The sequence below is a fragment of the Etheostoma cragini genome, chromosome 20 (genome assembly GCF_013103735.1).
Source record: "Etheostoma cragini isolate CJK2018 chromosome 20, CSU_Ecrag_1.0, whole genome shotgun sequence".
In the NCBI taxonomy this organism is placed as follows: Eukaryota; Metazoa; Chordata; class Actinopteri; order Perciformes; family Percidae; genus Etheostoma; species Etheostoma cragini.
This window is the reverse complement of record NC_048426.1, coordinates 3,159,123-3,186,475: the sequence shown is the minus strand read 5'-3', so window position 1 is coordinate 3,186,475 and position 27,353 is coordinate 3,159,123. Positions and strand designations below refer to the sequence as shown.

The 27,353-nt window shown below is 41.0% G+C and overlaps 1 protein-coding gene and 2 long non-coding RNA genes across 3 annotated transcripts; all 3 read right to left on the bottom strand.

Annotated features, from left to right (window-relative positions):
- Positions 1-27,353, bottom strand: gphb5 (glycoprotein hormone subunit beta 5). Its single transcript, XM_034859396.1, has 3 exons — positions 26,720-27,353; positions 24,608-24,806; positions 1-800 (listed from the first exon to the last, which is right to left on the bottom strand). Exons 1-3 carry the CDS (start codon positions 26,746-26,748, stop codon positions 609-611), a joined length of 420 nt encoding a protein of 139 aa, XP_034715287.1. The 5' UTR covers positions 26,749-27,353; the 3' UTR covers positions 1-608.
- Positions 3,111-23,554, bottom strand: LOC117935694. The gene is made up of 3 exons (XR_004654806.1): positions 23,544-23,554; positions 8,660-8,665; positions 3,111-3,196 (listed from the first exon to the last, which is right to left on the bottom strand). It is a non-coding gene; the product is annotated as an uncharacterized LOC117935694 (long non-coding RNA).
- Positions 17,598-21,291, bottom strand: LOC117935696. Its single transcript, XR_004654808.1, has 3 exons — positions 21,166-21,291; positions 20,723-20,725; positions 17,598-17,608 (listed from the first exon to the last, which is right to left on the bottom strand). It is a non-coding gene; the product is annotated as an uncharacterized LOC117935696 (long non-coding RNA).

The window sequence follows — 27,353 nt, the reverse complement described above, 5'->3', positions numbered from 1 at the left end:
GGCCAAGACAAATGATTGGTTTAAAAAAATGCCAATAAACCACAGCACGTTTTCCTCCTATCCTAAAATTCTATGTGGAGTAGCCAGACTCTCCTGCAGGATGCTTTGGAGGAGAGTCTGGGTGAGTGAGACTAGAACATATTTAACCACTCTCTCTGAAGTACAGTTCTCAATCAGTACTTATGCTTACTCACAAGCTCACAGGTCTTTACAGGATTGTTTTTTGGGGTTGTCTACAGCTCTCCTCTTAACCATTTGGATTATAGCAAATATTGCAAACACTTCACTATATGTGACATAGTATCATATATATAGCTATATCATGCTTGTATAACATCCTCTTATGTAAATCTGTTTGGCTTACTCCTTAAAACAGTTACTTAAACATCAGCATCATAAAACAAAAGTCCAATACATGACCACTACACTCAATCAGCCCGGGATCATGTCATGGTCTCTTAATAGTATAAATCATGAATCAGAAACATTTTTTTTAACTTAATGCTTAGCAGGAAAAACAGATTTTTTTGGCCTTGTTTTTCCAATTTTACCCAACAAAAATAGTTTATTTACAAAGTGTATAGTTAAAAATAAGTATATATGTTGTGTTAGACAGATGTTATACATTCAGTGGTGCTGGTCAGACAGACACCACAGTCACATCTTAGGGCCTCGGGGTAGGTGTAGATGGGGTCGACGTTTGGCAGGCAGTTGGGCAGTTTCACAGAAACTAGACGGGTCTCGTTGTAGGTACAAACACGCTGGTAGGACTCAATGAAGGGAGGGTCCAGGACTGGCTTCTGGAAATATAAACAGACAAAGGGTCGGGTCAGGGTGTCTGTGGCTCAGGTGGTAGTAATATGTCAAGGTGTCTGTGGGCAAGACACTGAACCCCGAATTGCTCCAGATGCTGCGCCACCAGGGTAATAGGAAAACATTTAAAGTGTTTACTTTGAAGGTTGGCCTTTGACCGTTTCGTTCTTGTGAATCTCTACAGAGAGATTTCAGGTGGTGTCAAACTCCCCGATGGCCATATTGGACTCATGGGCCACAAGCTTGTTATTCTTCTAAATGTTAAACTTCTGTAAAAGCATATAATGCATAAAACAGAAACAATAAGATGGCCCACTCATGGACACATTGCTCTCAGCAGCCCTAGTGATCAGAAAAAAGAAAAAGAAATTCACCTTAGTAGACTTTTCATTTTAATAAAACCTTTTGTTCAGCTCATTATTTCAAATAAATAATTTGCCAGTAAACCTCCGTTTTGCTATATATGAAGTGATAGTATTGTAGTGTTGGTGTGAGCCCTGAACCCCTAGCCGTCTGTAATGTCAGACATGGACTTCCTCCGCTGCATTCTGGCCTCCCTTTGGGGTAGTGCAGACAGAAAGATGACGGGATCACCAATCTTGGGCCTTGTGCACGCACACCAGCTACACTGCAATAAAAAGCTGAGAGAGTCATGAGCGTCCTAATTCCTCTTTTGCCAAGTTTTCATAACTTGACATTTCACAGGATTTCTTTGTAATTAGTAAGCAACGACTTATGGAATCCAATTGTTTCCTTATGCACTTGAGGAGACCGCTGCTGTCACTTACGTCTCGGCATTCAACGCTGTTTTCCAGTCTTCAGAACTAAATTTCTCTGCACACTGCTACAAAAGCCTCCTGTCCTCCTCCACTCATATACATGATTTATACCTCACACAGCCTCTCTTGTAGGCCGCTATATTGTTGGCAAGTGTTGGGCAAGTTACGTCCAAAATGTAATACAATATAGATTACTAGTTACTGTTATTTGAGAATAATATGTTATATATTACAATATTACTGTCTCTGAATTGTAATGCATGACACTACTTTTACATTACTTTTGAGTTACTTTCACCAAAATAGTTTGAATTGGCAGATAGCGTTTGAATTTCCCCACCGGATCAATAAAGTCTCTTATTTATCCACTCACACATCATAGATTATTCTTAATGTTTTGTAAAATGTATATGATTATGCAAAGTAAAAATATACAAATAAAAAAGTAAAATGTACAATAGTAGGAGAAAATAAATATACTCAATTAACATTACCTTACAGTTGTATTGAAGTTTCAAACTAAAGGTAGTCTAAATAATACTTTATTCATCCCACAGTGGGTAATTTCCCTTATTGCAGCAGCAGCGGTTTCCTACAGTAAAAGCAAGAGAACAAACAAACACAAACAACAGGCAAACAAAAGACAATGAGCAGAAAGTATTAAATGAATGTAAAGTGGCAATAAATGAAAGGTATTGTGGTTATATATAGTACAAATAACAATATTGCAGTGTAAGTAAATGACATTAAAATTAAATTGAATATGTAACATAGCAGAGGTAAGGAACCATAATGAAAGTGATATTGAACTGTGACCATAAATAATATTGAAAAAGTAAGTACTTGTAATGGAAAAATAAAAATACAGATAATAAAGTGTTTGAAGTGATTGTTAAACAGGAACAGAAAATACAACATTATCATGTAGTGCAGGTGTTGTAGAGTCTGACAGTGGTCGGGATGAACGACCTGCGGTACCTCTCCTTCTTACACCGTGGGTGTATCAGTCAGCTGCTGAATGAGCTGCTCAGGGACCCCACACTGTCTTGTAGGGGGTGAGAGGTGTTGTCCACGATGGATGTCTGCTTAGCTAAAATCCTTTTCCCCCCCACTTTCTCTCGCTCGCTCTCCTGATCAGTCCATTGAGTCTGCTCTTGTCCCTATCCTTGTTAGCATGATTGAAGTCCCCGGAGATGAGGAGGAGGCAATGGGGGTGCTAGTTTTGAAGTTGAGAGACGACAGTGTGAATCTGATCTGAACATGTAGCAGCGACCGCCGAGAGTGGGGATGTATACAGTCACAGCAAAAACCTATGAGAACTGCGGTCATCTCAACCGTTGAATATAGCAACACTAACTACTACTCACGGCTATTTTGTCCTGTGAAGAAATGTTTTTCGGTGTTGGTGAATTCTTAAATAAACAAAACAACACTAAATGTTGCGTTAAAATGCGTTGTAACTCGCATTACTGAGATTGTAACGAATATAATATTACCGAGATTTAGTTGGTTATTTAATTAGTAATGCCTTATTTTACTGCGTTACAGCAAAAAGGAATACATTACTGCAATTGCGTTACTTTTGTAACGAGTTACTCCCAACACTGTCGTTGGCTAGTTTATATTATTTAAATTAAAACATCAGATTTTGGGGGATCGCACGTGATGCACCGAGCCGAACAGAAAGTTATTAAACTTAAACCTTAAACTTTATTTTTCGACATTATCCTAACTCCATGTGCCACGGAGCCCGGCAAAGCCCAAAGAAGCTACGTGGCACCCTTATCTCCATCCCATGGGCCCACCACCTGTGGGAGGAACCGCTGGGGTCGGGTGCGCTGCCACATGGGTGCTGAGAAAGTGAGTTGTTTAGCGTAATCCCTTTATGTTTAGATGCCTTTGAGCATTGTATTAGAGATATGCTTAAATATTGTCACGTAATTTGGTTAGATACATGTTTAGCGCGAGTCAATATAACCTCGCATGTACGGAAATTACTTTCAATTTGGTAAATCCTTATTAACTTAGTTCGTGATTAATGTGGGTATCCACTTAAACTGTAACCTGGTTTATATTTGATCTATATTAACATTTAGATGTGATATTATTTTGCCTTAGTAGACCTGTTCCTCACGATATATGCTATGTGTAAGATGTGGCGCATTTGTAAATCGATAAGTGGCCACACTCGTGGAAACATTCCAGAGCCCTTGCAGGCATTCTAACGTTAATTCAGTTGGCCACTAGGTGGCACTGTTGTATTGCATTTCACTAGTAAATACTGTTGTGCCATCAGAAATAGTCACTATAGTTAAGAAACGTCAGTTTAGTCTGTAAATGTAAATGATGCAGCTAATTTGATAGTGAGAAATTAATCATGTTATTTCTGTTCTTTTTCTTGTTTATTTCAGACAACACACACCCAGACACGCAAGAAGACAGAGAAATTCCTAATCACCTAACTATATGCACATATAGCCATTAACTGCCAAACAGTGTACCCCATTGTGCTATGCTGTGCTGTGTAAATCCTTCAAAACATCAAGAAAAGTTCTGGTCTGGATTGAACTGCATCAACTCCTTTGTGTTCTGAATGACATCCCAGTGAGACACCCATCTTGGAAGTTGTTAATGAATGTAAATAATTAGGTGTGATTATAGACTCTAGACTCTTTTTTAAAAACATGTTAAAATGATATCCAAAAGAATCAAATTCAATCTTCATAATTTTAAACAAATCAGAGGGTCCCTATCAGATTCATCTGCTCTGATGTTTCTGCACTCAATGATACTTTCACATGGGAACTATTGCATGACTAGCTGGTCTATGTCAGGTACAACTACTCTAAAACCAGTTGAGCTTCTTTACAAGAAGGCGCTTAAGACTCTGGATAAAAACCCTTTCTCTTATCATCATTGCAATATCTTAGAGAAATATAACATACTGAGTTTTGATAGTTATTTTAAAGATTTACAAATTAAACTAAAACTAAACACAATTTTCTTCATTGTGCTTAATTTATAAAGTACTTCATGGCCTGGCGCCACCTCCACTGCTGGAGTTTATTAAATATAGACACACTCGGATCACAAGAGCCGTTGTAAACGGGGACTGTGAGGTTCCTTTTAGAAAAACCTCAGTTCAGCTCATCTCATTCAGTCATAATGCACTGTCTCTTAAAGGCAGTGCATTATGGAACACACTTCCTCCAACTATAAGGGGCGTCCCACTTTGGCCTCCTTTAAGAGCCAGGTAAAGCTGTGGCTTAGAGCTAACTAAACATGTAATCACCGCTTACTTGTGTTTTCATTTTTTTTTTACTAATGAATGGTCCTGTTTCTTCAGTTTTTCTTTTTCTTTTTTCTTCTTTTCATTTTGTTTCTTCTTGTTTTTATCTACTAAGCTACTATCCTATGTCTTTTTTACTGTAACTCCAACCTGCCTATTGGACTGCAGATGGAAATCAGCCCTCGGGCTACAATCTGGCACATTTACGTGTACTGTTGTGCATGTTCATCGATGTGCATTGTCCTGAATTAATAAAACAAATAAATTAATAAAATCTTATAGTCATCATTCCTAATTCAGTCCTACCATATTCACTAACCCCTCATCTATTTAATAAGGTTGCAAGTGACATTCTAAAAGGCTTTACGTGAAAAAGCTTAACGTGGTTTAATGTATCTAAACAATGATCAATTTTCACCAAATTTCTCATGGCCATATCTTATCATGAACACTTAAGCCTGTCAAAAAAACTAAACCGAAATCCAACGATTATTAAAGTGATGTTGCATTAACGTTTTCTTCTTAACTGGCGCCTATGGCAAGGATAAAGCTTAACTTTGTTTGATGTACCTAAACAATGATCAATGCTTACATAATTTCTTTCTCATATTGCTCCTCATAGTCACTGAAAACTGTCAAAACATCTAACAAAAAGTCCAAATATTATCGGCGTTATCTGACATTAAGCGTTTCTGCTTCATTAGAGCGTACAAGGAAAACACCTAAAGATGAACTGAACTGGAATTTGAATAATGGGGATATAACAGATGTATTTTATTTCTTCTCACAGGAACAAATATTAAAATGGGTGAATTTGTTAAAAGGGATAAAATAGTAAGTTTAAAGTGTTTTTGTTGTTACATGGGCTCCGCCATGCTGGAATTCCACAATCTTCTACGTCACTGGGATGGTAAGCTACTCCGTGGCTAAATAGCACTAGCAGCGAAGCCATAGGAACAACATACAAAGAGTTGGAGGCGAGCAGATATACAACTGAGGAAGCGGAAACAAAGAAGTCTGGGGGGGTCATACTGTATTGCCCCTGGCTGCAGTAAGGAACTGTATAGGACTAAGGCAACTGGGGTTACATCATATTTCCACAGGCTACCTTTGACAAGGAAAGAAACAGTCCTCATCTCATGGCTAGCAGCTAGCTACCTTACAATGAGCCAGCCCTCCGACAGACCCTGGATTTCGAGTCTGTAGCATTAATTAGCAACGGACTATTTGGAGAGCTGTGCTTCTGATACAACAGTGTCACTTGTGAGATTAAGTCCAACAGAATGAAACCTGAGGCCTTCAGGCTCCAGTACAGGGCAGACCGATTGAACACCGGCAAGTAACACCACCAATGCTACCTGCCGTAGACACGCTCACGGCAGACAGAGAGGTAGCTATGTTTATCTGTTGTCAACATACTATTAAGTCTACTAGCCAAAAGGCTGGATGTAACGTTGTTGTCACATCACATACACAAACAACAAACATATTCACTTACTTACAGAGAAAGACAGAGAAAGACAGACTCGAATTGTGGCACTTTAAAGAAAAAGTTTGAATGTGTAGTCTCGAAAATAGACACAAAAGGCAGCACTACATTGGCTTAATTAATGTGAAGAAGAGTCCAAGGACACAAAAGGTAACGTCTCTAAAAGTAGTCATGAAGGGTAGTGACACTGAGGGTGGTCACGAAAGGTAGCACTAACATTGACTAATTAGTGTGAAGGTAGTCTCAAGTTTACACTTGTGTTTTATCTATTTAATTATTTTTTTTCTTCTTTTTTTTGAGGATACTTGTGTTTTATCTGTTTAACTGATTTTGTTTAAGCACTTTGAATTGCCCTGTTGCTGAAATGTGCTATACAAATAAAGCGGCCTTGCCTTGCCTTACAAAAATAAAGCCCAACAAAACAGACTGATACACTGGGCATTACTTGAAATTGAGACACAACACCAAGCTAGATACCAAACAAATCAACCGAGGGAAAGGGCTAGTAACTTAATATGTTGGAAGCACTCTTATAACAAACTTCACAAGCTAGCACTCCGACCATGAAATGTATAAATAAACCAAGACTCTGACGATATCACAGATCGATGACACGTTTACTAGCCGCTATCTAAACCACAGAATCCAACGTACTCTCTACTCACCCTGAAGCTAGCTGATGTTCACCGTCTCAGGGCACGTTGTTGATGCAAAAACAGCTGCTAGTTCCATGGTAAAAATCTGCTAACTCTACACCTGCCTAAAGTAAAGTAAATGGCAAAACTCGTGAATCCTCCGTGCATCTATGGTCAAACTGGGGTAACTCTCCTACGTGCATCTAACAAGCGATCCCAATTACATTTTCCATTTATCTGCCTCTATTTTCTTAAACAAACAGGACCTTAACCATGTTTTTTCTTTTTTCATTAAATGCACACGCTACATAAGCAGTCTATTTCCCAAAATAAATAATGTGCTTGGATACAATAAATGAGTGCATGACAGTAAGCTGCACCCACAGACACACCGGTCACTGTCCCCCCCCAAACGATCCTGTACTAAAGGTGGACAGGAGTCAGACACTACAGGCCTGTCCCTCACAGGCTCAAATGCGTAACCCGTGCCATTAAAATTAATCATTTTTGTGTAGATAATATGCTGCAGCCATTGCCTATATACCTTCACAGGTCCTACCATGCCAGTGACGTCATCGATATTGTCTGTGTTCTAATACTAAAAAACACAATTTTTGTGTTGCTCAAAAAACAGCTACATTGATTTTTTTTATGAACATTTTTTGTGCAATTATCATAAGTTATCAACTTTTACTTGTTCAGTTCAGTTCATCTTTAAGGTGGTTTAATGTACCTAAACAACGATCATTCATCACCAAAATTCTCTCTCATATTGCTCCTCACATCAACTGACAACTGTCAAAACAATCTAACCCAAAGTCCAATTATTATGGACTTTAGCTGACATTAAGTGGTTCTGCTTCATTACGGGCCTTGTAAGGAAAAACCTTAATGTGAAAAAGCTTAACTTGGTTTAATGTACCTAAACAACAATTAATAAAAACAAATACCTTTTGTCTGTTTGTGTTTGGAAATGTTCACACGTGTGTTTTTCCTTGCCTCTGTCGCCTAGTGCTTGCTCTTGGATGGAATTGTTGGGGTTCTGTAAATAACATCACAGAGTGCGGTCTAGACCTGCTAATTTATTAAAAAGCGCAATGATTTGTTGTGATTTGGCCCTAAATAAAACTGAATTGAAAAGGACAAAAAACACTTTATGAGATGTGTAATAGTACCGTTGATGGGTGATTTACCAAATACAGGCACTTTGAATAATTTCTTCACTATGTCTGGAAACAACTAACAGTGGCTAAGACCATATTGTTTGTGTTATGACTCTGCCTCCTGTTTCTCTGTCTGCAGTATCATCTGGATTGGAAATCATTCCTGCTTAGCCTTCTAGTTCAACTACATTTCTGGACCTGCACTAATCCTCCAACCACCTATTCCATTCCCTGCCTACTTTCTGGAGTACCCGTTGTTACATTGCCTTTTCAAATAAATACGCACCTTATTATGCATATTCGACAAATCATGACAGAATGATCCAGCCAAGATGAACAAAGCGGACCTGGACTCTGTTTGCCATGCCATTTCCCAACAAGGAAACATGTTGGGACAGCACGGCGCTACAGGAGATAGCCTCCTCTGTTCAGACCCTGTTTATCAGTCTGTCGAGTATCCAGACTTAGCGCACCAACAGTTCCCTCACCACCTGATCCTATAGCCCCGCTTTATGTCTCAGGAGCTACTTTGTTTCGTGAGCCCAAAGTTTCAACACCTGATAAGTATGATGGGGATTTAGGAGGATGTAATTCGTTTCTCATGCAATGTGATTTGATTTTTGACCTGCAACCCTACTCTTACTCTTCTGACAAAGCAAGGGTTGCTTTTGTGATCGAACTGCTGCTTGGAAAGGCTCTGGAGTTGACAGCCGCCCTCTTGGAACAACAACATCCCTGTTTGGACTCATATCCAGACGTCTGAACTCACGTCAAACCAGGGGGGCTTTGGTTTTTGGATGCTTTAAGTTTTCTCTCACTTTTTGACCAGGTTCACGGAATGGTAAGGTGGACACTCTTTCTTGGATGTTTTCTTTTTTTATTTTTATTTTTTATATTTTATTTTCAATTTTTTTTAAGTTTTATATAACAAAACAGGACAGAAAAAAGCCACACAAAAAAAACACAAACAAACAACGGAGCTGCCAGGAAAATCAAGATTAAAAGCATGTCCTGGAAAAATGCCATGTTGCTGTTATCAACACGTTCAGATGTCATAGCAATACAAGTTGCAATACAGTCAAGAGCACATCTCTACAGAAAAGAATCACATGTTTTTAAGATAGTTTTAAGATTGGTCCCCAGATGCTCAGAAAGCGGTTTTGTGTTTTAGAGTTTTGCATGCGTATCCTTTCCATCTGGATGATCCCAGTCATTTCATTAAGCCATTTTTGAAAGCAGGGAGGAGTGGGGGACTTCCAGTCCAGAAGAATTATTTTCTTCGCGGCAACCATGCCAAGCATTAGTGCTTGTTGCATCTGAGGCGGATACCTGAGAGCCTTTTCTGAACACCCAAAGAGCGCCAGCTCTGGGTCAGGGGCAATGTTCAAGTTAAAGACCAGACTGAACCACTGAAATAAATCACACCAAAACTTATGTAATTGAGGACATAACCAGAAAAGATGTGATAGCAAACCCTCCGCACCTCCGCATCAACCACACAGTGAAGAAAGTGACGGGTAGATTTTATGCAGCTTAAGCTTAAAATAGTGTAATCGATGAACAACTTTATATTGAATCAGTTTATATCTTGCGTTGATAGAGCATGTATGAATTCTAGTCAAAGCTTCAGTCCAGGTATCGTTGGACACCTCAAGCCCCAGTTCGTTAGACCAAGCTTCTCTGAGATGGTGAGTGGATGCGGAGATGGCGAACAGGGACACAAAGCGAGATATTAGGTGCTCGGAGTCAGGAGGAAGCAGCATGAGATCGTAGAATGGGCAACTTGGTGGCATGGTTTCAAAGTTTGGTAGTACACCTTTAGCAAAGTGCCTGATTTGAAAATATCGAAAATGATGAGAATTTGGTAGATCAAATTGCGTGGCCAGCTGACCAAACGAGGCAAAATGTCCGCCCACATATAGGTCTCCGAGGGCAACAAGTCCCTTCTTTCTCCAGTCTGCAAACACCCCATCCGCTTGGAATGGTAGGAATGAATGGTTATGACATATGGGGGTGTGTACAGAAGTGTTCGGCAGCTTGCAGACACTTCTTATCTGATTCAGGATCCTAAGGGAGTTTCTCAAAATGAAGTTTTTACCAACAAATTTAAGAGGAGGCTCTGTTTTGGAAAAAAGCAAGGCACAAAGGGAGGTGCCGCTGTGCACCGCTGCAGCTTCAATGTTTAACCACAGGGGGGAGCCGTTAGGAGCCCCACCGGGCTGACCCCGCCGCCAGTACATCAAGGCCCCTGCATTGGCTGCCCAATAGTAATTCCTGAATACTGGGAGACCAAACCCCCCCTCCTCTGTAGATTTATGCAGGTGCGCTTTAGATATGCGATGCACCTTGTACCCCCAGATGAAAGGAAAGACAATTGAGTCCAAATTCTTAAAAAATGCTGAAGTGAGAAAGATTGGCAGATTCTGAAATAAGTACAAAAACCTAGGGAGAGCCACCATCTTGATTGCATTGATTCGCCCCACCATGGACAGTGGCAGAGTTCTCCACCTCTCTATGTCACCTTTTAGCTTTGTGATCATTTCAGCAAAATTAAGTTTAAATAATTGCTTGGGGTCCCGGGGTATTTTGAGCCCTAGATAGGTGAAATGGTCTTTCACCAGTGTAAATGGCAGTGTGTCAAGGAATTGTGGGTCTAAACTGTCAAATAGGGGCATGAATTCATGAAGTCTGCCAAATGAATTGATGAAGTCAAGCAGAAGGGGGACAGACGCCTCTGGGTCTGAGAGATATAGAAATGTGTCATCTGAATAAAGACCCACCCGGCTTTCCACCTCGCCTATCTTAATGCCGCTGATGCTAGGATGGCTCCTGATCCCTATCGCAAGGGGCTCCAGGGCCAAGTCAAAGAGCAGGGGCGACAGCGGGTCACACTGTCTGACTCCGCGGTGCAGCCCAAAGGGTCCAGATCTATCACCATTGGTGAGGATGGAGGATTTTGGGCAGAGGTATAACATTTTAACCCACGCAACCCACTCTATTTGGTCAAATGCCTTGGCCGCATCAAGGGCCAAGACAGCTGCCCTCGGGGGTCTCCTGAGTTGCTGGCATATATGTTATTTAGGAGCCCTCGTACATTGCAAAATGAGAACCTACCTGGGATAAACCCTGTTTGGTCAGGGTGTATAATTGAGGAGATGTGCCTTCCTAGCCTGTTAGCTAGCACCTTTGTGACAGATTTCTGGTCAAAATTGAGGAGCGCAATGGGTCTGTAGTTTCCAGGCTCAGTACCGTCCTTGCCTTTTTTTAACAAAAGGCAAATATTTGCTTCATACAGCGACCCCGGAAATGCTTTGTTTTCAGTTGAGTCTTTGATCATCCTAAGTAAGAGTGGGGCAAGTGTTTTATGAAATGCCTTATAAAACTCGCAACGAAACCCGTCTGGGCCAGCTGCTTTGCCAGAGGGAAATGATTTAATTGCCTCAACTAACTCATCCTCCGCAAAGTCTGCGTTAAGTTCCAACCTAGATGACTCGTCTAATGTTGGCAGGCATAGAGAGTCAAAAAAGTTAGTGGGATCTGAGCTAGTTGCACTAGATTTAGCAGAATATAATTCTGAGTAAAAGTCTTTAAAGCGAGTATTTATTTCCTTAGGGTTGACCAGCAAATCTCCTGTTTTGGATTTTATTTTATAAATTGCACGACTCGCCTGAGCACCCTTCAACTGTCTAGCCAGCAGCCTCTCCGGTCTATCACCCAACTCAAAGTGCTTCTGTTTTATTTTAAGTATGAGTTTGCCAATGGTTTCACTGAGAATGTAGTTATATTCGTATTTCAACTTTAAAATCTTGTTATAGTCTTCCTGTGACATAGAGTCCCTATAGGCCCGTTCAAGAGCTGGAAGTGCATTTTCAATATCAACCAGGCGATGGCGCTGTTCCCTTTTCTTTGAAGCTTCAAATTAAATTATATGGCCTCTCATAACAACTTTGAGGGTTTCCCAGAGCATTGAGTCCGATACGTCTCCTGTGTCATTGGTCTCAAGAAACTCCCCCAGGCGCGCAGACATGTAGCCCATAAATATTTGGTCAGACAGCAACCATGGATTAAAGCGCCAACAGTAAATTTGTTTTGGCAGGGTGAGCTTCAATTGTAAAGATACTGGACTGTGATCTGATATCAATATATTATGATATTTAGTCTGTACGATGTTGGGTATTAATTTTGCGTCCACAAAAAAATAGTCGATCCTTGTGTATGATTTATGGACATGTGAAAAGTAGGAATAATCCCGGTCTGTCGGATGTTGCAGTCTCCATATGTCAATTACGTTTCTGGATTTAAGTAGGTTATTCAATATTTGGACAGATGCTATGGTGGTTGGAGCGCGGGAGGAAAGTCTGTCAAGGTATGGATCAAGGTAACAGTTAAAGTCGCCACCTATAATTAGATTGGGGGTGCTGAGGTCCGGAATTAGGTGAAATACTTTGCGGAAAAAATTTGGGTCGTCCGTATTTGGACCGTATATGTTAAAAAAAGTGACAGGGAACGAACCAATGTCTCCAGCAATCATAATATACCTGCCATTTGGATCCGTGGTTGCTGAAGTGAGTTGGAATGGAATACTCTTTCGAAAGAGAATGGCGACACCCCTGGCTTTGGAGGTAAACGGTGACTGATAAACTTGAGAGACCCAATTCACTCTCAGCCGCCTTTGTTCTGTAGCTTTTATGTGAGTTTCCTGCAGAAACACTATGTCTGCTTTAAGCGACCTCAAATGCGCAAAAACCTTACCTCGCTTGACTACATGCCCAAGACCGTGCACATTCCATGAGACCAGTGAAATGGTACTCATGTCTGTCTGGTTTTCACCGTTGGGGCTCAACATGTAGACTAATCAAATAGAGAAGGGATAGCAATCCAAGACAGCCAAAAATGATGAAAAGGTAAAAACAATTATTCTGGCAGCTCCGAACAACATCAAACAACACGAACAAACCCAAACCAACCGAACACTTTCACCTAAACAAGCCGGGGCCCCTCTACTGTTCAGAAACAACCAAAATTAACATATGAACTTTAAATGTTTAAATATTACCGTCAGTGATTATGAAATTGTCCTTTATGCTCTGTGCAAAGGTCTGTGAACATAACCTGATTGGCAAATCACAAATCTGTCAGACCGTGTCTAGTCATTTCCAGTGTTGTGTTGGAAGTGGAGATGGCTGGGAAACGCAGGCTGTGCTTGATTTTCAGCTCGCGCAGTGCTGCCATAGTTTCACGGAATCCCCGTCGCTGCTCCATCACCTCAGCAGTATAGTCTGGAAATATGAAGACTTTATGTGCACCATACATGAGGGACTGTTGTCGAGCGAGCCGTATTATCATCTCTTTCTCCTGAAAGTGGTGGACCCGGGCGATAATTGTGCGGGGTCTGACCGAAGGACCAGAGGCTCCGTCTACTGGCCTGGGCTGTAGAGAGCGATGGGCACGGTAAAAAAATTACCGGCTTTGGGAAGTGAGTCTCGCCTAACAGTTTAGGAATGAGAGCGCTTACAAATTCAGTTGGATTTCCTTTCTCCTGTCCTTCGGGAATCCCTACAAACTTAACATTGTTGCGCCTTGAGCGGCCCTCTAAGTCATTTGTTTTGGCTCGGAGGAAAGCGTTCTCCTTCTGTAGCTTGTTGACTGCGGTCTCCATAGCCAGCAGACGAGCATCGTGGTCTGATACCGTCTCGACTACTTGATCCATTTGGGTCGCCAGGCTGTTGTGAGACGACTAGAAGGAGGCCAGCTTCTCATCCAGTAAGTCGAAACGGGTGTTGATAGTCTTCAGGATCGTATCCTGCATGTTTTTCAAGTCCTCCATGGGAGAGGCGTGTTGGTCACCAGGTGGTTCCTCGTTAGCCACCACCACGCTGCCGCTAGCTAGCCTCGGCCTTAGCGGCCTGTCTTTCTTGTCTTTGGCTTTAGGATTAGCGAAAGTCGACATTCCTTGGTCTTAAACGGTCATGCAGGGACATAGAAACAGAACCGGGATGTTGTTGAGCAAACTTGGTTAAAGACGGGCAAATTTATACAAATACAAGTTGAACGGAGAGGAGCTCTCGCAGAGACGTCTTACTTCATACGCTGCACACTAGCGCCCCTCTTGGATGTTTTCTAAGGCTGGGGAAAGTGAGGACAAACCTGAGACTATTCGGCCCCAGAATATTAGGAGGAATTGATGACAGCCCTTTGGTCCCAACCCGGTCCTGGTAACAGTCCATCAAGTTGTCTGTTTGTGCCCAACTCTGTTTGCTCTGCTGTTCGTCAGTAGGCCCGCCCCAGCAAGTTGGCCTGTCAACCCGGGGTGGCTCAAACTATGGCTTTGCTGCAGAAATGGTTTTGGTGGCCTGCCATGGGAGACCAGACTCAGATGTTCATTGCTGCTTGTCCATTTTGCGCTCAAAACAAGGAAACCAATTGACCCAGCTCAAGGATTACTGTATCCTCTGCGCATTCCTCGGCAACCTTGGTCGCATCTGGCTCTGGATTTCGTGTCTGGATAGCCCGTGTCTGTGGTTAACACCGTAATGCTGATGGTCATGGACAGATTCAGAAAGATTGCTCACTTTCAGCCTCCCCCAAGCTCCATTCTGCCACGGAAACAGCTAATATCCTGGTAAAAGAGGAGTTTAGGAAACGCGGTCTACCCAGTGACATGGTCACTTGGGTAGACACGCTTGGAAGGCTTTCTGACAGGCCACTGGTGCTACAGTCAGTCTCACTTCCGGGTTCCATCCCCATTCTAATGGTCAAGCTGAGCAGACTAACCCGAAGATTGAGTCCATGCTTTGCTGCCTCGTCTCTTCAAATACCACCACCTGGTCCTCTCAGCTGCCATGGGCCAAGTACGCTCATAAAAAGCCCCCAACTTCTGCAACTGGCATGTCCCCTTTTCAATGCCTGTACGGACATCCTTCAAAGGAGAAGGATCTTGCTGTTCCCTCTGTCCAAGCTCACGTTCATTGCTGCTACTGGACCTGGCATTGTGTCAAAGAGAACCTTCTTAAAACTATGGACTGTTACCAACGTCAAGCCAACTGTCGCTGTATCCTGATCACCACCTCTGCTCCATTTAAGCCATGACCTGACATCTATTCCCTGCTGGATCTTTAGCGTAACCAGTGCATTTAGCATTCAGTTTTCCTGCCACAAATCTGCCTCCGATTTCTCTGTCTGCAGCATCATCTGGATTGGAAATCATTCCTGCTTAGCCATCTACTTCAACTACATTCCCAGACTTTCACTAATCCTCCAACCACCTATTCCATCCACTGCCTACCTTGTGGACTACCCATTGCTACAATGTCTTTTCAAATAAATACTCACCTTATTATTCATACTCACCTTGTCTTGGTCTGCTTCTGCTTCTGCTTCTGACAAATTGTGACAATTTGAAAATAATACAGATTTTCTAAGGAAAAGTATTAGTTATTAGTAGGGGTGATCCGAGTATCCGGCTGAAACGAGTATCCGGTACGGATAAAGCACTTTTGCCGAGTACAAGTATTTTACGAGTAATATGTGTCAATATCCGTGCTCGGATTGAATACAACTCCTCAACCGGAGAAATAGGCTCCCTCGGCCTCTCTCTCTCTCTCTCTTGCTCTCTCTCGCTCTCTCTGTCTCTCTCTCTCTCTCTCGCTCTCTCTCTCTCTCTCTCTCGCTCCCGCTCTCGCTCTCGCTCCCGCTCCGTCAGGCAGGCAGTCAATCGGATCTGCAGATCTGTTCCGTTAACTTTTAGGGTTTCTTCAGCTTCAGGTTTGTTTTTAACTTCGGTTTATAGTACTTACATAGTAACCAGTAGATTTCTGGTGAACGTGGGTTTAAGACATGCTGCTCGGTTTAAATGCAACTCCCGTTGCGTCTCTGCCATCGGAGATTATTTTTTTTTTACTGTCAGCTGCCCCCCGCCCCCCGCCCCCTCTCTCTCTGTGTCTCTCTCTTACTCACACACACACACACACACACACACACACACACACACACCTGGTGTGAAAAAAAAAGAACCAAAAAAAAAAAATCACACTGATCATAAAAAAATAAAAAGTTAAAAACAGAAAGTTATATTGAGTATGAAAACTCTTGTTCATTACATTTTACTTCATAATTGCAACGGCATGTGTTGTATTCAGTGTTGCAAAACGTTCTGTATAAAGTACATTTGTTACCATGACAACACCATTGATCTGAAGCTTGATGCTGTCATGTAAATAGTTTTCAAATCAGCAATAAATATAACAATTTTTGATCAACTCATAACAATTGCATGCTTAAATAACATACCGGTTAAAGCCCCGCACATTTCAAGAGAGCCCGACCCACTTCCGGTTTAAATCTGACCACTTCCGGTTTAGGCCCCGCCCAGTCAGAGTACGGATCCGGATACAGATAAGTCATGTGGTAAACAGATACAGATACAGATAATGCTGTACTCGCTCATCCCTAGTTATTAGCACTACATAATAAAATGAACTGTTGAAACGGAAGCTACAGAAATTGCAGCCAAGCTACGAAAGAAATAATTCCCCCCCACATGTCCAACATTCTTAGAACAAATCAGATAACCTGCAACAAATGTAGGCTCTTTGAAGCTCTGCTTTGAAAGAAGTTTCATCATAAATACTGCATAGAATTTCACATGTATTTTGACTTAGTCACGGTCAGGTTTAAAAACCCAAATTCAATTCAATTTCTATTTATTAATATAGCGCCAAATCACAACAATATGCCTTGAGGATACTCAGAAAAATGTATTTACCACTTCAAGAAATGTATGTTGGAACGCTGGCTTGAATATTGCCACTCCACAATCCGCAATTAGTAGTTTTTTGTGTTTTCTAGTAAATTAAGAAATGATTAATGTACTGAACAAGTGAAGTTGGTGCTGCTGACTGTGAACTGTAGCAAACCTTAGTTTTCCTGCATTGGGATGAAATGTGTTTGGAGTGAAAAGGTAATACTTTGTCAGATTCATTGCTGGTTCTAGCCTAATGAATTAAAGTGCACTGGTAGAAATATTGTGTGGGCAACATTGCAGACATGAAACTGCAATCAAATTGGATCAACACAGATATGGAGGTACAGGCATATGTGTGTCCATTCAAGTTGACAACAGTTGTACCAATTTTATTTATTTACTAATCATGGTCTTAACATCATAGTCAACAATCATTGTCCACATATGTCCTCTTTCTTCAAATCACCCCATGGCACTAATATTACAGTGAGTTTGTGATGTGGAAATTCTGAATAAATGACTATTCCAAGACTTAGGCTGAATCTCTTACCCCTACCCTTTACCCCTTTCCCTAGGTTTTGCTCGTCAAGCGAGAACTAGTGCTGTCCCAATTCTCTTTTTGATCAAGTGGTAAGTGTTGGATGGCCCTTGGAACCATAGACAGTGAATGAAAAAATCAAGGGAGGATGCAAGCTTACTTGAAATTGAGGGGTAATGATATACATTGTGCAACAGGCAACAAGGGTTGCCGCATCGACCAGAGAGACCCATAAACGTAAGTATTTTCGGCTTAAATAATTGTTTTAAAATTACGACAGTCTTGTTTTGTGGTCTATACAGTCCTGTGCATATACAGTATACTTGCATCCATGTTCCTAACTGAAACCTTTTAAAAATCTCTAGCTTGCTATGCTTACGCTAATCGCTATCCGCTAACGTTAACCACAGTACCGCCTTTCTTTGCCTTGAATGGACTGTACACATCGCATAGACTGTATATGTATAAATATTAACGGTATTTGATACACCGCTACATGCTTTACTTATACCGTCTTGTATCACGCAGGAGGACACAGCTGCTGATACACTTTTGGGCTGAAAACAAGCAGAAGTTTATTAAATCATGTGTTCATTTATTATTGCAATGGTACTGTATTATTGTAATCATTTGTAATTAATTCCTGTTCATGTACTTGTATATTGTTGTTGGTTTTGATACGGGACACTGATGAAATGGGAGGGAAGGGTTACAACAGGCACCAGACTGGTCTGGAATATCAGAATAGCTGTAGTTAATTTGTTTGTTTGTGGTCTTGTTTTTTTTTTTAGTTTTACACATTTGAGCATTATTACAGACGAAAGTAACAGGAGCTGTAACCAGTGTTGTGATTAGTTGGCTTTAATTGACTGATGTAAGAAAGGGAGTTCAATCAGATGCTTCACCACATTGAAGGATTTTTTGGGTTGACAATTATCAACAATTTCATCGAAATTGTAAGCTATCGAAATTGTATGTCATTGTATGTTTGTAGCAAGACAAGGCAAGACACAATGTTTGGGTGGGCTCAGTCTAGAGCCAGCCTTGTTCCTTTCTGCTTCCATAAAATTTAGGTCAAAATAAAGGTCCATATCTGATCTAACTCCCTTCAAACTCCGATATAGGTACACATCACCCCTCTTGGACAGGAAAGGTTCGTGCAATATACTGTCTTTATGCTTGTCAGAATGGCCTCTACTTCACCCATTGAAGTGAATTTGGACTCTTTCTACATAAAAGCCATGACCATTCTAAAGATTTTACTGAAACACTGTACTGCAATGTAATATGATTATGAAAAGAAGAACTTGTTGGCACATTTGACAATGACTTTAATAACTTTCTATTAATTAAACCCCTGTAAAACACGTACAGTACGGGGTTTAATTGTGGAATATTGTAGCTTACAAAAGTAAAAGGTTTGTTATGTTTCTTTTATCAATATAGACTATGTATTAGATACACTAGCCTTAATGCTTAACTGTTATTTTATAGGCCTTATACTAGGCTATTCTATAAATTAAGATGTTATAAAAGACTGATTTAATGGCCTTAAAGTAAGAACTAAGCTCAATGCAATAGGAAGGCTTCTAAATAAAATGAAGCTCCACGCTGATGTGAACTGTACAATTCAGGGTCTGTGCTGCTGACATTATGTTAAGATGTGCCTAGAGCCCGTTATTCACGTTTCAAATAATAAACATTTTCATTGGCCCATCAGTATACTTTGGCTAGTGGAGTCACTATTCATCAAAGACATTCAAGATAGGCGGCAGCACTTTTTTTTTTACAAATCTGGGCGGTGCTACATTCAGCATAGGTTACTTCCTCTTCACTCTTTCAGATTTGTTTCTCTACTACAGGGGGGGCGAACCTGCGGCTTGTGAGCTGCATGCGGCTCTGCCTGCTCCTGTGAGGCTCTTACTGCGTGGCTAGATAAAAAAAAAAAAAAAAAGGTCACATTTTTATAAATATATTTATAACAGCGATTTTTGGTATCGCGTCGTTCGGTAACATTATAGAACATGGAACAATAACCAGGTGGTTTGTTTAAGGGGTGTTGCCGTAGCTAGTAGTATTGTGTATTGACAATGCAAGGTAGGTGCTGCCAGCAAGTGAATAATGGCAGAGTCAGAAGGGAAAAGTAAAACTAAGCGCAAATATGAAGAGGAGCACAGGACATTTTTATCTGAGTGGGTGAAACTGTAATTTTTTGTTGAACAAAATGGGAAGTCTTTCTGCTTGATTTGCAAGACTTCTTTATCGCATTTTAAAGCATCAAAACTGGAGCGCCATTTCACCTCACTCCATGCTAACATCGCCTGGGATTTCCCCAAAGGCATGGTAAATTTGTTGAAACAGCTGTCAGAGAAGCAGACTCAACTTTAGAAAATTTGCAAAGCACTCAGAGACTATCACGTTATCATCATATCCGGTAGCATGGAACATTGCTCGTGCTAGAAGCCATGCAGTGAAGGGGACTTTGTGAAGACATACCTCAAAGATGTCATCGCTATCCTCGCGCCTGAAAATGACAATTTAAAGCGGTCTGTGTCAGACCTACAGCTTTCACGGCACACAGTTGAACAGAGAATATCGGATATTAACAACTCAACTCACAGTTACATACGGACCTTGAGAAATGCATGTATTTCAGCATTGCTTTGGATGAGAGTTTTGACATTCAAGATAAACCTCAGTTGGCAGTATTTGTAAGGTATGTGTCAGAATGCTGCACAATTAAGGAACAGCTGCTTGACATTGTGCCGTTAAAACACAAGACCCGTGGCATTGACCTGAAAGAGACATTCATGACTGTTGCTGAGAAGGGAAATTTCCAGTTGTCAAAACTGACAGCTATAGCCACAGACGGTGCACCAGTTATGTTAAGAGCTGTAAATGGCCTTGTTGGGCTGTGAAAAGCTGATGACCGTTTCCCGGATTTTTGGACATTTCACTGCATCATCCATCAAAAGCATCTGGTGTCTAAGAAGCTGAACTTGGACCACGTCATGAAACCAGTGCTATAAATTGTGAATTTTATTCGCACTCATGCTCTGTATCACAGACAGTTCAAAAACCTCATAGCTGAACTTGATGAAGATCTTCCCAGTGATCTGCTTTTTCGCTGCAATGTGAGATGGCTTTCAAGAGGTAACATATGCTTTACCACTTTTTTGAAATGTCGACATGCTGCATCATCTGAACAAACTGAATGTAGAAAAGTAAAAAATGCTGCCTGACCTGGTGCAAAGTGTTTTCACATTTGTCAACAAGCTCAAGCTATTCGTTCTGTTCTTACCAACACACATGTGAAAGAGTTGCTTCAAGTGGCCACAACTGAGTACAAGCCAGACCTGAAAAGGCTTGTGGATAACAAAGACTGCCAAGTTTCTCTCTGAATCAGTCTAGGTAAGAAAGAAACCTGTAAAACTGTTTGCTTTGTAGGTATATGTATAACAGCCACTGTTGTAGGGTGGGCGTGCATGTGTTGTGGCTCTTTGCTATGGTGCAGTTTTTTTTGGGGGCTCTTTATGCTGGACTGGTTATCCACCTCTATTATCCACCACTATTAAAGAAACATTTTAATATGAGTGAAATAGAGACACACATGACTCTGACACACATGAGATAGAGAATTTTTGGCGATGATTGATAAACCACGTTTCTTTCTTTCAGCTCTTTCACGTTAAGCTTTTTCCTTAAAATACCCTTACGGATACTTCACCGATTGGCATTAAGCTTTGTATCAGTAAAAACTCGATAGTATTTTCGAATGGCCGTGCTACACTCCCTCATGTCCCACCGAGACTAGATTTCTCTGTATTGTGGGTCTGGAAAAAAGCCTCTGATTTAGTGTCATCAGAGGCATTTTTGCCCAGAGGCTTTGGACTACAAGCCAGCTAGTTCCGCATGTTTTCAACCCACCCTAAGGGGGTTACAAAAAAACTAAATTAAAAATACTCAACACACTATGCAAGCTTCCCCTGCTACGGAGACCAGCACCTCAGCCAGTGATGTTGCCCAATTCCGCTAGTTGGTTAAGGAGACATCAGCGGCAGCGTGCGTGAAAGCGGAAATGCCAAACAAGGGCAAGAGTTCCAGCTAGGTGGAAAGCTAACGCTAGACAGACACCTGTCCAATCCATTCTGCTGGCAAGTTTCCGATATTTAGACAACAACCTGGACCACATCCAACTTCAACAAAACTTCCAACGCACGTTCGGAGGCTGCTGTGTTTTTGTGGAAACATGGCTGAACAACAGTGTACCGGACTCGGCTATTTAGCTACCAGGCCTACTAGCCTTCCAAGCAGATGCTGCTCTGTTGGGTAAGACTCGTGGAGGTGGGCTGTGTTAACACAGACACGGACTGGTGCAGAAATGGGGTGCTTTTATCCAACTACTGCTAACCGCTGGTGGAGTTTGTGACTGTTAAATGCTGACCATTCTACATTCCACGCAAATACAGCCCAAGCGGTATTGCTACCAATGCGTTAGCTGAACTTTAAGGAGCCTATAGTGTGTAAGCACTAAATGTAGTCTGTTTTGTGTGTCGTTTTTATATGTCATTTTTATATATTTTAAATGTGTAACACCACTTGAGCCACGGTGAAACGTTTTGTGTATATGGTTGGAATGACAATAAAACACAATTGAATGGAATGCCTCACTGTCTGTCTCTCTGTAAATGGTACACGTGTCTTGGGAGTTGACGCGAAGCAAGTGCATTCTGGGATTTGGTGTCTTTCATCCTCATGAGCCAAAAACCCATTTTTTGGCTTTTCTCGGAAATGAAGGTAACAGTTTTTCAAAGAATTTTACATTTCTATTACATTATATATATATATATTGGACATTTTTCTGTGGTTATGAGGAGCATTATGAGAGAGAAATTTGGTGATCATTGATCGTTGTTTAGTTACATTAAACCACGTTAAGTTTTTTCCTCGCCATAGGGGCCAATGAAGAAGAAAACGTTAATGTAAGATAACTTCTCTAATCTTTGGATTTCAGTTAAGTTGTTTTTACAGGCTTAAGTGTTCATGACAAAGTATGGCCATGAGGAATATGGTGATAATTGATTGTTGTTTAGGTACATTAAACCACAGTAGGCTTTTTCACGTAAAGCGTTTTAGAATGTCCCCGACTACAATGACAAACACAAAATCGTGCAAGCAGCCAGAAACAAAGGCACATAAAACATTGACGGCAGAAACGTCTCATTCTACCAGGATTTCTCCACAAAGGTTGTGAGGAAGAGAAAGGAGTCTGCAAAAACAACTGAGAGAAGCTCGGACAAGGTACTCTTTTCTGTACCCTGCTGTCGTCAAAGTTTTAAAACCCAACGGCACCAGCTTCTCGTTGTCCATCCTGACAGAAGTTAATAAATACATGGCAAACCAGGATTTATCCGTGAAGAGAACAGCTCTCCAAAGGGCCAGACGCCATTGAATTTGAGCATTTGCCCACTAAAGTCGGTTGCGATGAACTGCAGTCAGGTCGAGACCCCATGAGGACGACAAGCATGCAGATGAGTTTCCCTGGGATGGTTTCTCACAGTTTGTGCAGAAATTCTTTGGTTATGCAAACCGATTGTTGCAGTAGCTGTCCATCTACCTCACAGGTGTGGATTATCTTGGCAAATAATAATAACGTATCCTTTATTAGTCCCACAAGGTGAAATTTCAATTTACACTCTGTTGTTATTACACACAGGCCTGAATTACACACACATGCTCAGCACCTATACGGAGCACCTAAATGGAGAGATGTCAGAGTGAGGGGGCTCGCCATGGAAAAGCGCCCCAAGCAGTTGGGAGTTTGGTGCCTTGCTCAAGAGCACCTTGGTAGTGCCCAGGACTGCACCTCTTCAGCTACCAGTCCACTACCATACTTTGGTTCATATGAGGAGTTGAACCGGCAACCCTCCAATTCCTAATCTAACTCCCTACGGACTGAGCTACTGCCAAATATTACACCTTGGCAAAAAGCAGGTGTTGTTAGAATTTTTGACCTCTTTGAGAAAGGAAGATTCAAGAACATCATGGTGTACTTTGCTGAACTGTGTAATAGATCAAAATTTCAATTGGCAACATTTATAAAGAGTTGTAATATAATATTTTGCATCGGGTCTACATATCACCATATATCTATAGTTATATATATAGGTATACAGCTGAAGCCTCACCAAATTGTCCCAAATGTTAATGTCATGTAGGTACCAGGCTGCATTGTTTATGGGAATGCAACGAAATACAAATGTTTTAGAAGATAAGAAGAAGGTATGGACAGATGTCAGTACAGCAATAGGTTAGCAGGTATCAGTAGAACAACTTCTTTGCTTGCTCGGGAAGTTTCCGTTCTCTCTTAAAAAAGATGGAGATGTGATTCAGTCACTTTTAATGCTAGCTATTGTGATCAGGTGGGTCAGTGTTGAGGCCCATGTGGAAATCTCTTATTTCAGAGGTTGTGACTTGAAAACTTGGACACTACATCTAGAAAAGAACTCATATTTTTTTTTAATATAATAATTGTAATAAGCATATGTGGAAGAGGCCACTGGAACTTTTGGGAATGGACTATATTCTGGATTTGAATGGATAGATAATATGATGGACAATTGACACATTTCTTTTTTACTATACAAACCAGTTTTGTAGCGCTGCCGTTTATGTGTTGTTTGTGCATCTGTAAAAAACATCAGATTTTATAAACTACATGTGTTTGGTGTATAGTACAAGTTCATTAAATTTGTACTTGAGTACAGTACTTAGTTACATTCCAGAGAATATATTTTTCTCAGACATCTGACATATTGTATACACAGTATATATCTATCTGTTCTGATATTTGTCCATCTACTGTCTCGCAGCTGACTCCCTGCCGGCACTTACACCCACCTTGCACTAACCTCCCTGTAGTGGGGGGAAAGCAAAAACAGATGCTCTCCATGGGGATCACTTATCTCTTGGTCTCTATAGCTACGTGTCTCGCTGTTTGTCTGCTTGTCTGTCTCTGTGTATTTATCTGTGTGACTGGCTGAATCTGCATCTAGTCCTATGTGTACAGTTGCCATTATGTCACCTCTCAATGTAATCACATTTATACTCGTCTCTCCTCTGTGTTTACAGGACAGTAGCTGCCTCGCAGCTGCTTACCTCCCAGGTCTCACAGCGCCCCCAGCAGGCGTCAGTGGTGATGTGCAAGCCCCCACAGCCAGGCTTCCTGGCTAGGAAAGTGAACTCACGCACGGCACAACCAATAAAGCGCCGCAGATTGACGGCTGCCACCCGATGGAGGGAGTCTGGCTGCAGAGAGATCCAGAGCAGAAAGCAGCACAGGGCCAGCACAGGCCCACTGGGGGGGAGAAGAAGAGATGCGACACAACATTGTGTCTTCAAATGAGATGTTTCAGGTAAAAAGAACCGATGTAGAAGAAGCTGGAAAAGTGTCTATGACTTGCTCAAGGACACTAAAGCTTTTGCAGCGACTGAATCCCAACCAGCTTAAGGAATGGGACTAAAAAGAAAAAGAGTAGCTTTTTTTCTTGCAAAAATCTGTAATATTTCATATTTTATGGCTTCAATTATAACATAGTTCAAATGTTCTAATCTGCATTCTGAGGTCTGTTATGTACCGACTTATTCAGAGTCTTATTTAAGATGCACAGAAAGTCCTACTGAACTAGTTTTTCTTGTGGCTGTCAGATATCTTCCAACAAAATCCTAATAAATGCTTTATATTGCACATGGTTTCCACGGTCATGGAAAACCTGGGAAAGTAATGGAATTTCAAAATCAAAATTTCTAGGCCAGGAAAAGTAATGGAATTGGTAAAATCCTTGAAAGTTTTGGAAAAATCATGGAATTTCAAAATCACATTATCCATGCCCAGGAATAGCCATGGAGTAAGTAAAAACTTAATTCAATTTTAATCATCCAGTTTAACTTTCATTGAAATATAATGAAAACTGTGTTTAACTGTTTTTTAAATGTTAATTATTGGCATGACAGATTATGTATTTCAAACCAAATTAAACTAAATGTAACATTTGGGAAATTAATTTTCACTAAACTGATGTCAGTTAGTTTGAGTAAAAAAAGCTCATTAAAGTTAAATTCATTCCCTTGTAGGCTTATGTTTCCTCAACGGGAAGAAGTGTTCAGGTCCTTTACTTAAGTAAAAGTAATAATACCACACTATTAAAGTACCCTGTTATAAGCAAAAGTAATGCATTGAAAATGTTACTTAAGTCATCATTTAATTTCAGTTATCATTTCAGCTGGACTTGTGGGCCGTTATACTGTTGGACAGTTTTATTTATCATAAAACATCAGATTTAAAAACTACATATGTTTTGTGTGCAAACATCTTGATTTGTAAAGTAACTAGTAACTAAAGCTGTCAGATTAATGTAGTGCAGTAAAAAGCTATATTTCTCTCTGAAATGTAGCAGAGTACAAATAGAAAGTGGCATAAAAGAAAAGACTCAAGTGCAGTACAAGTACCTCAGATTTGTAGTACAGTACTTGAATAACTTAGTTAACGTACTTAGTTACATTCCACCAATGCTGGTTAATAATACTTTTACAGCTGGATGTTTTATAACAGCCCAGTCTAAGATGACACAGAGATTGACAGGCAAAGGGCTTGTATTGACACCACTTTGGACCAAATTAATTGTATGAGTAGATGGGTAGTGGTCGTCACATTGCCCTCCTAACCGAGCAGAAGTGTTTTTTGGGGGCTCCCACCGGCCCATATTGCACAATGTCGGCAGCAAAGGCTTATGAGATCTTCTGGTAATCACTGCCGTCAAAAGAAGTATGCAGCGTTAGGCTGCCACTCTCTATCAGCGAGACAGGTCTACATGAGACATTTTGAAAACATGTTTTCAAATGCAAACTGAAATCTCATCACAATGGGCATTCTGGTGCTTTTGGTCCTGTCAACATATGGATCTTCACTCAATAAATGTTCAGCTTTCAACTTGCAACTTTCAACTTTGAGGACGTTGCTTTAAAAGATAAGGTGTAACCTTAACTTTAACTGCTGTTAAGACTGAACCGTATCCCACCAAAAGTCCATTTAGTGGCTGTCTGTAGCTTTTGATAACATCAAATTTCTCAGAAATACAATAGAAATGTGTAGACTACATCACAGTAAAACCCCACTTCAACTAGGCAAACTCCCTCTGATGATGAAGAACAAGGGGAACAACAAGGGAAGAAAAGGACCCCATAAATGGCAGTAAAGTTGAATTTACTCACCAATTTGATTTCTTCTGTTGCAGGATCATCTTGGCCAAGACTCAAAAATAACTATTGGTTATGTGGTAAAATACAATGAGACACTAAAGTTTAAGCAAGTTGTTGCTTCTGTTCTCACAGCTGCAGCACGCAGGTCAATAGTATTAGCTCCGAAGTGACTCTTTGACTGGCTAACATGAACTGCAGTACTTGTCACTGTATGCTCCTCAGACCTGCACCACCTGCTAACGGCTCTGACACCACAAGCCGGGCTTTTTTTATCATCCTTTGTCCTGCCAATCAAAGGCTGAAATCCTCACCTCAGTCTCTCTCTTCCCCTGACTCCCTAAATCACCTGGAGGCCCTTCTACCTGTCACTGCCCATCTAGCTCATCCACTCCATTAGCTTGATTGGGGAAAAGAGTCTGCCCTTTTGTTCATACTCATCCACACGGAAGACGGGTAACAACACACTCAAACACAGTGCCTACCTGTGTCTACTCTTAGTCAGCCGAGGTTAATTAGCTGGCTCCAGAGACAGAGCCTGCTCCTGTTCTCACATGCCGACTGTAATGATTTCACTGCTGAGCTTCATCACTGCTATTTGCCTTATTCTGCCACTGATTCCCACACTTTTCATTGTCTTTATTGTTGT

Coding starts and splice junctions, on each gene's coding strand:
- gphb5 (XM_034859396.1), bottom strand. CDS start 26,748: ATGATCCTGCAACAGAAGAAATCAAATTG. Junction 24,807..26,719: donor CAACAGAAGAAATCAAATTG/GTGAGTAAATTC, acceptor TCTCCCCCCCAG/TGGGCCTGTGCTGGCCCTGT. Junction 801..24,607: donor GGCGCTGTGAGACCTGGGAG/GTAAGCAGCTGC, acceptor TTATATTTCCAG/AAGCCAGTCCTGGACCCTCC.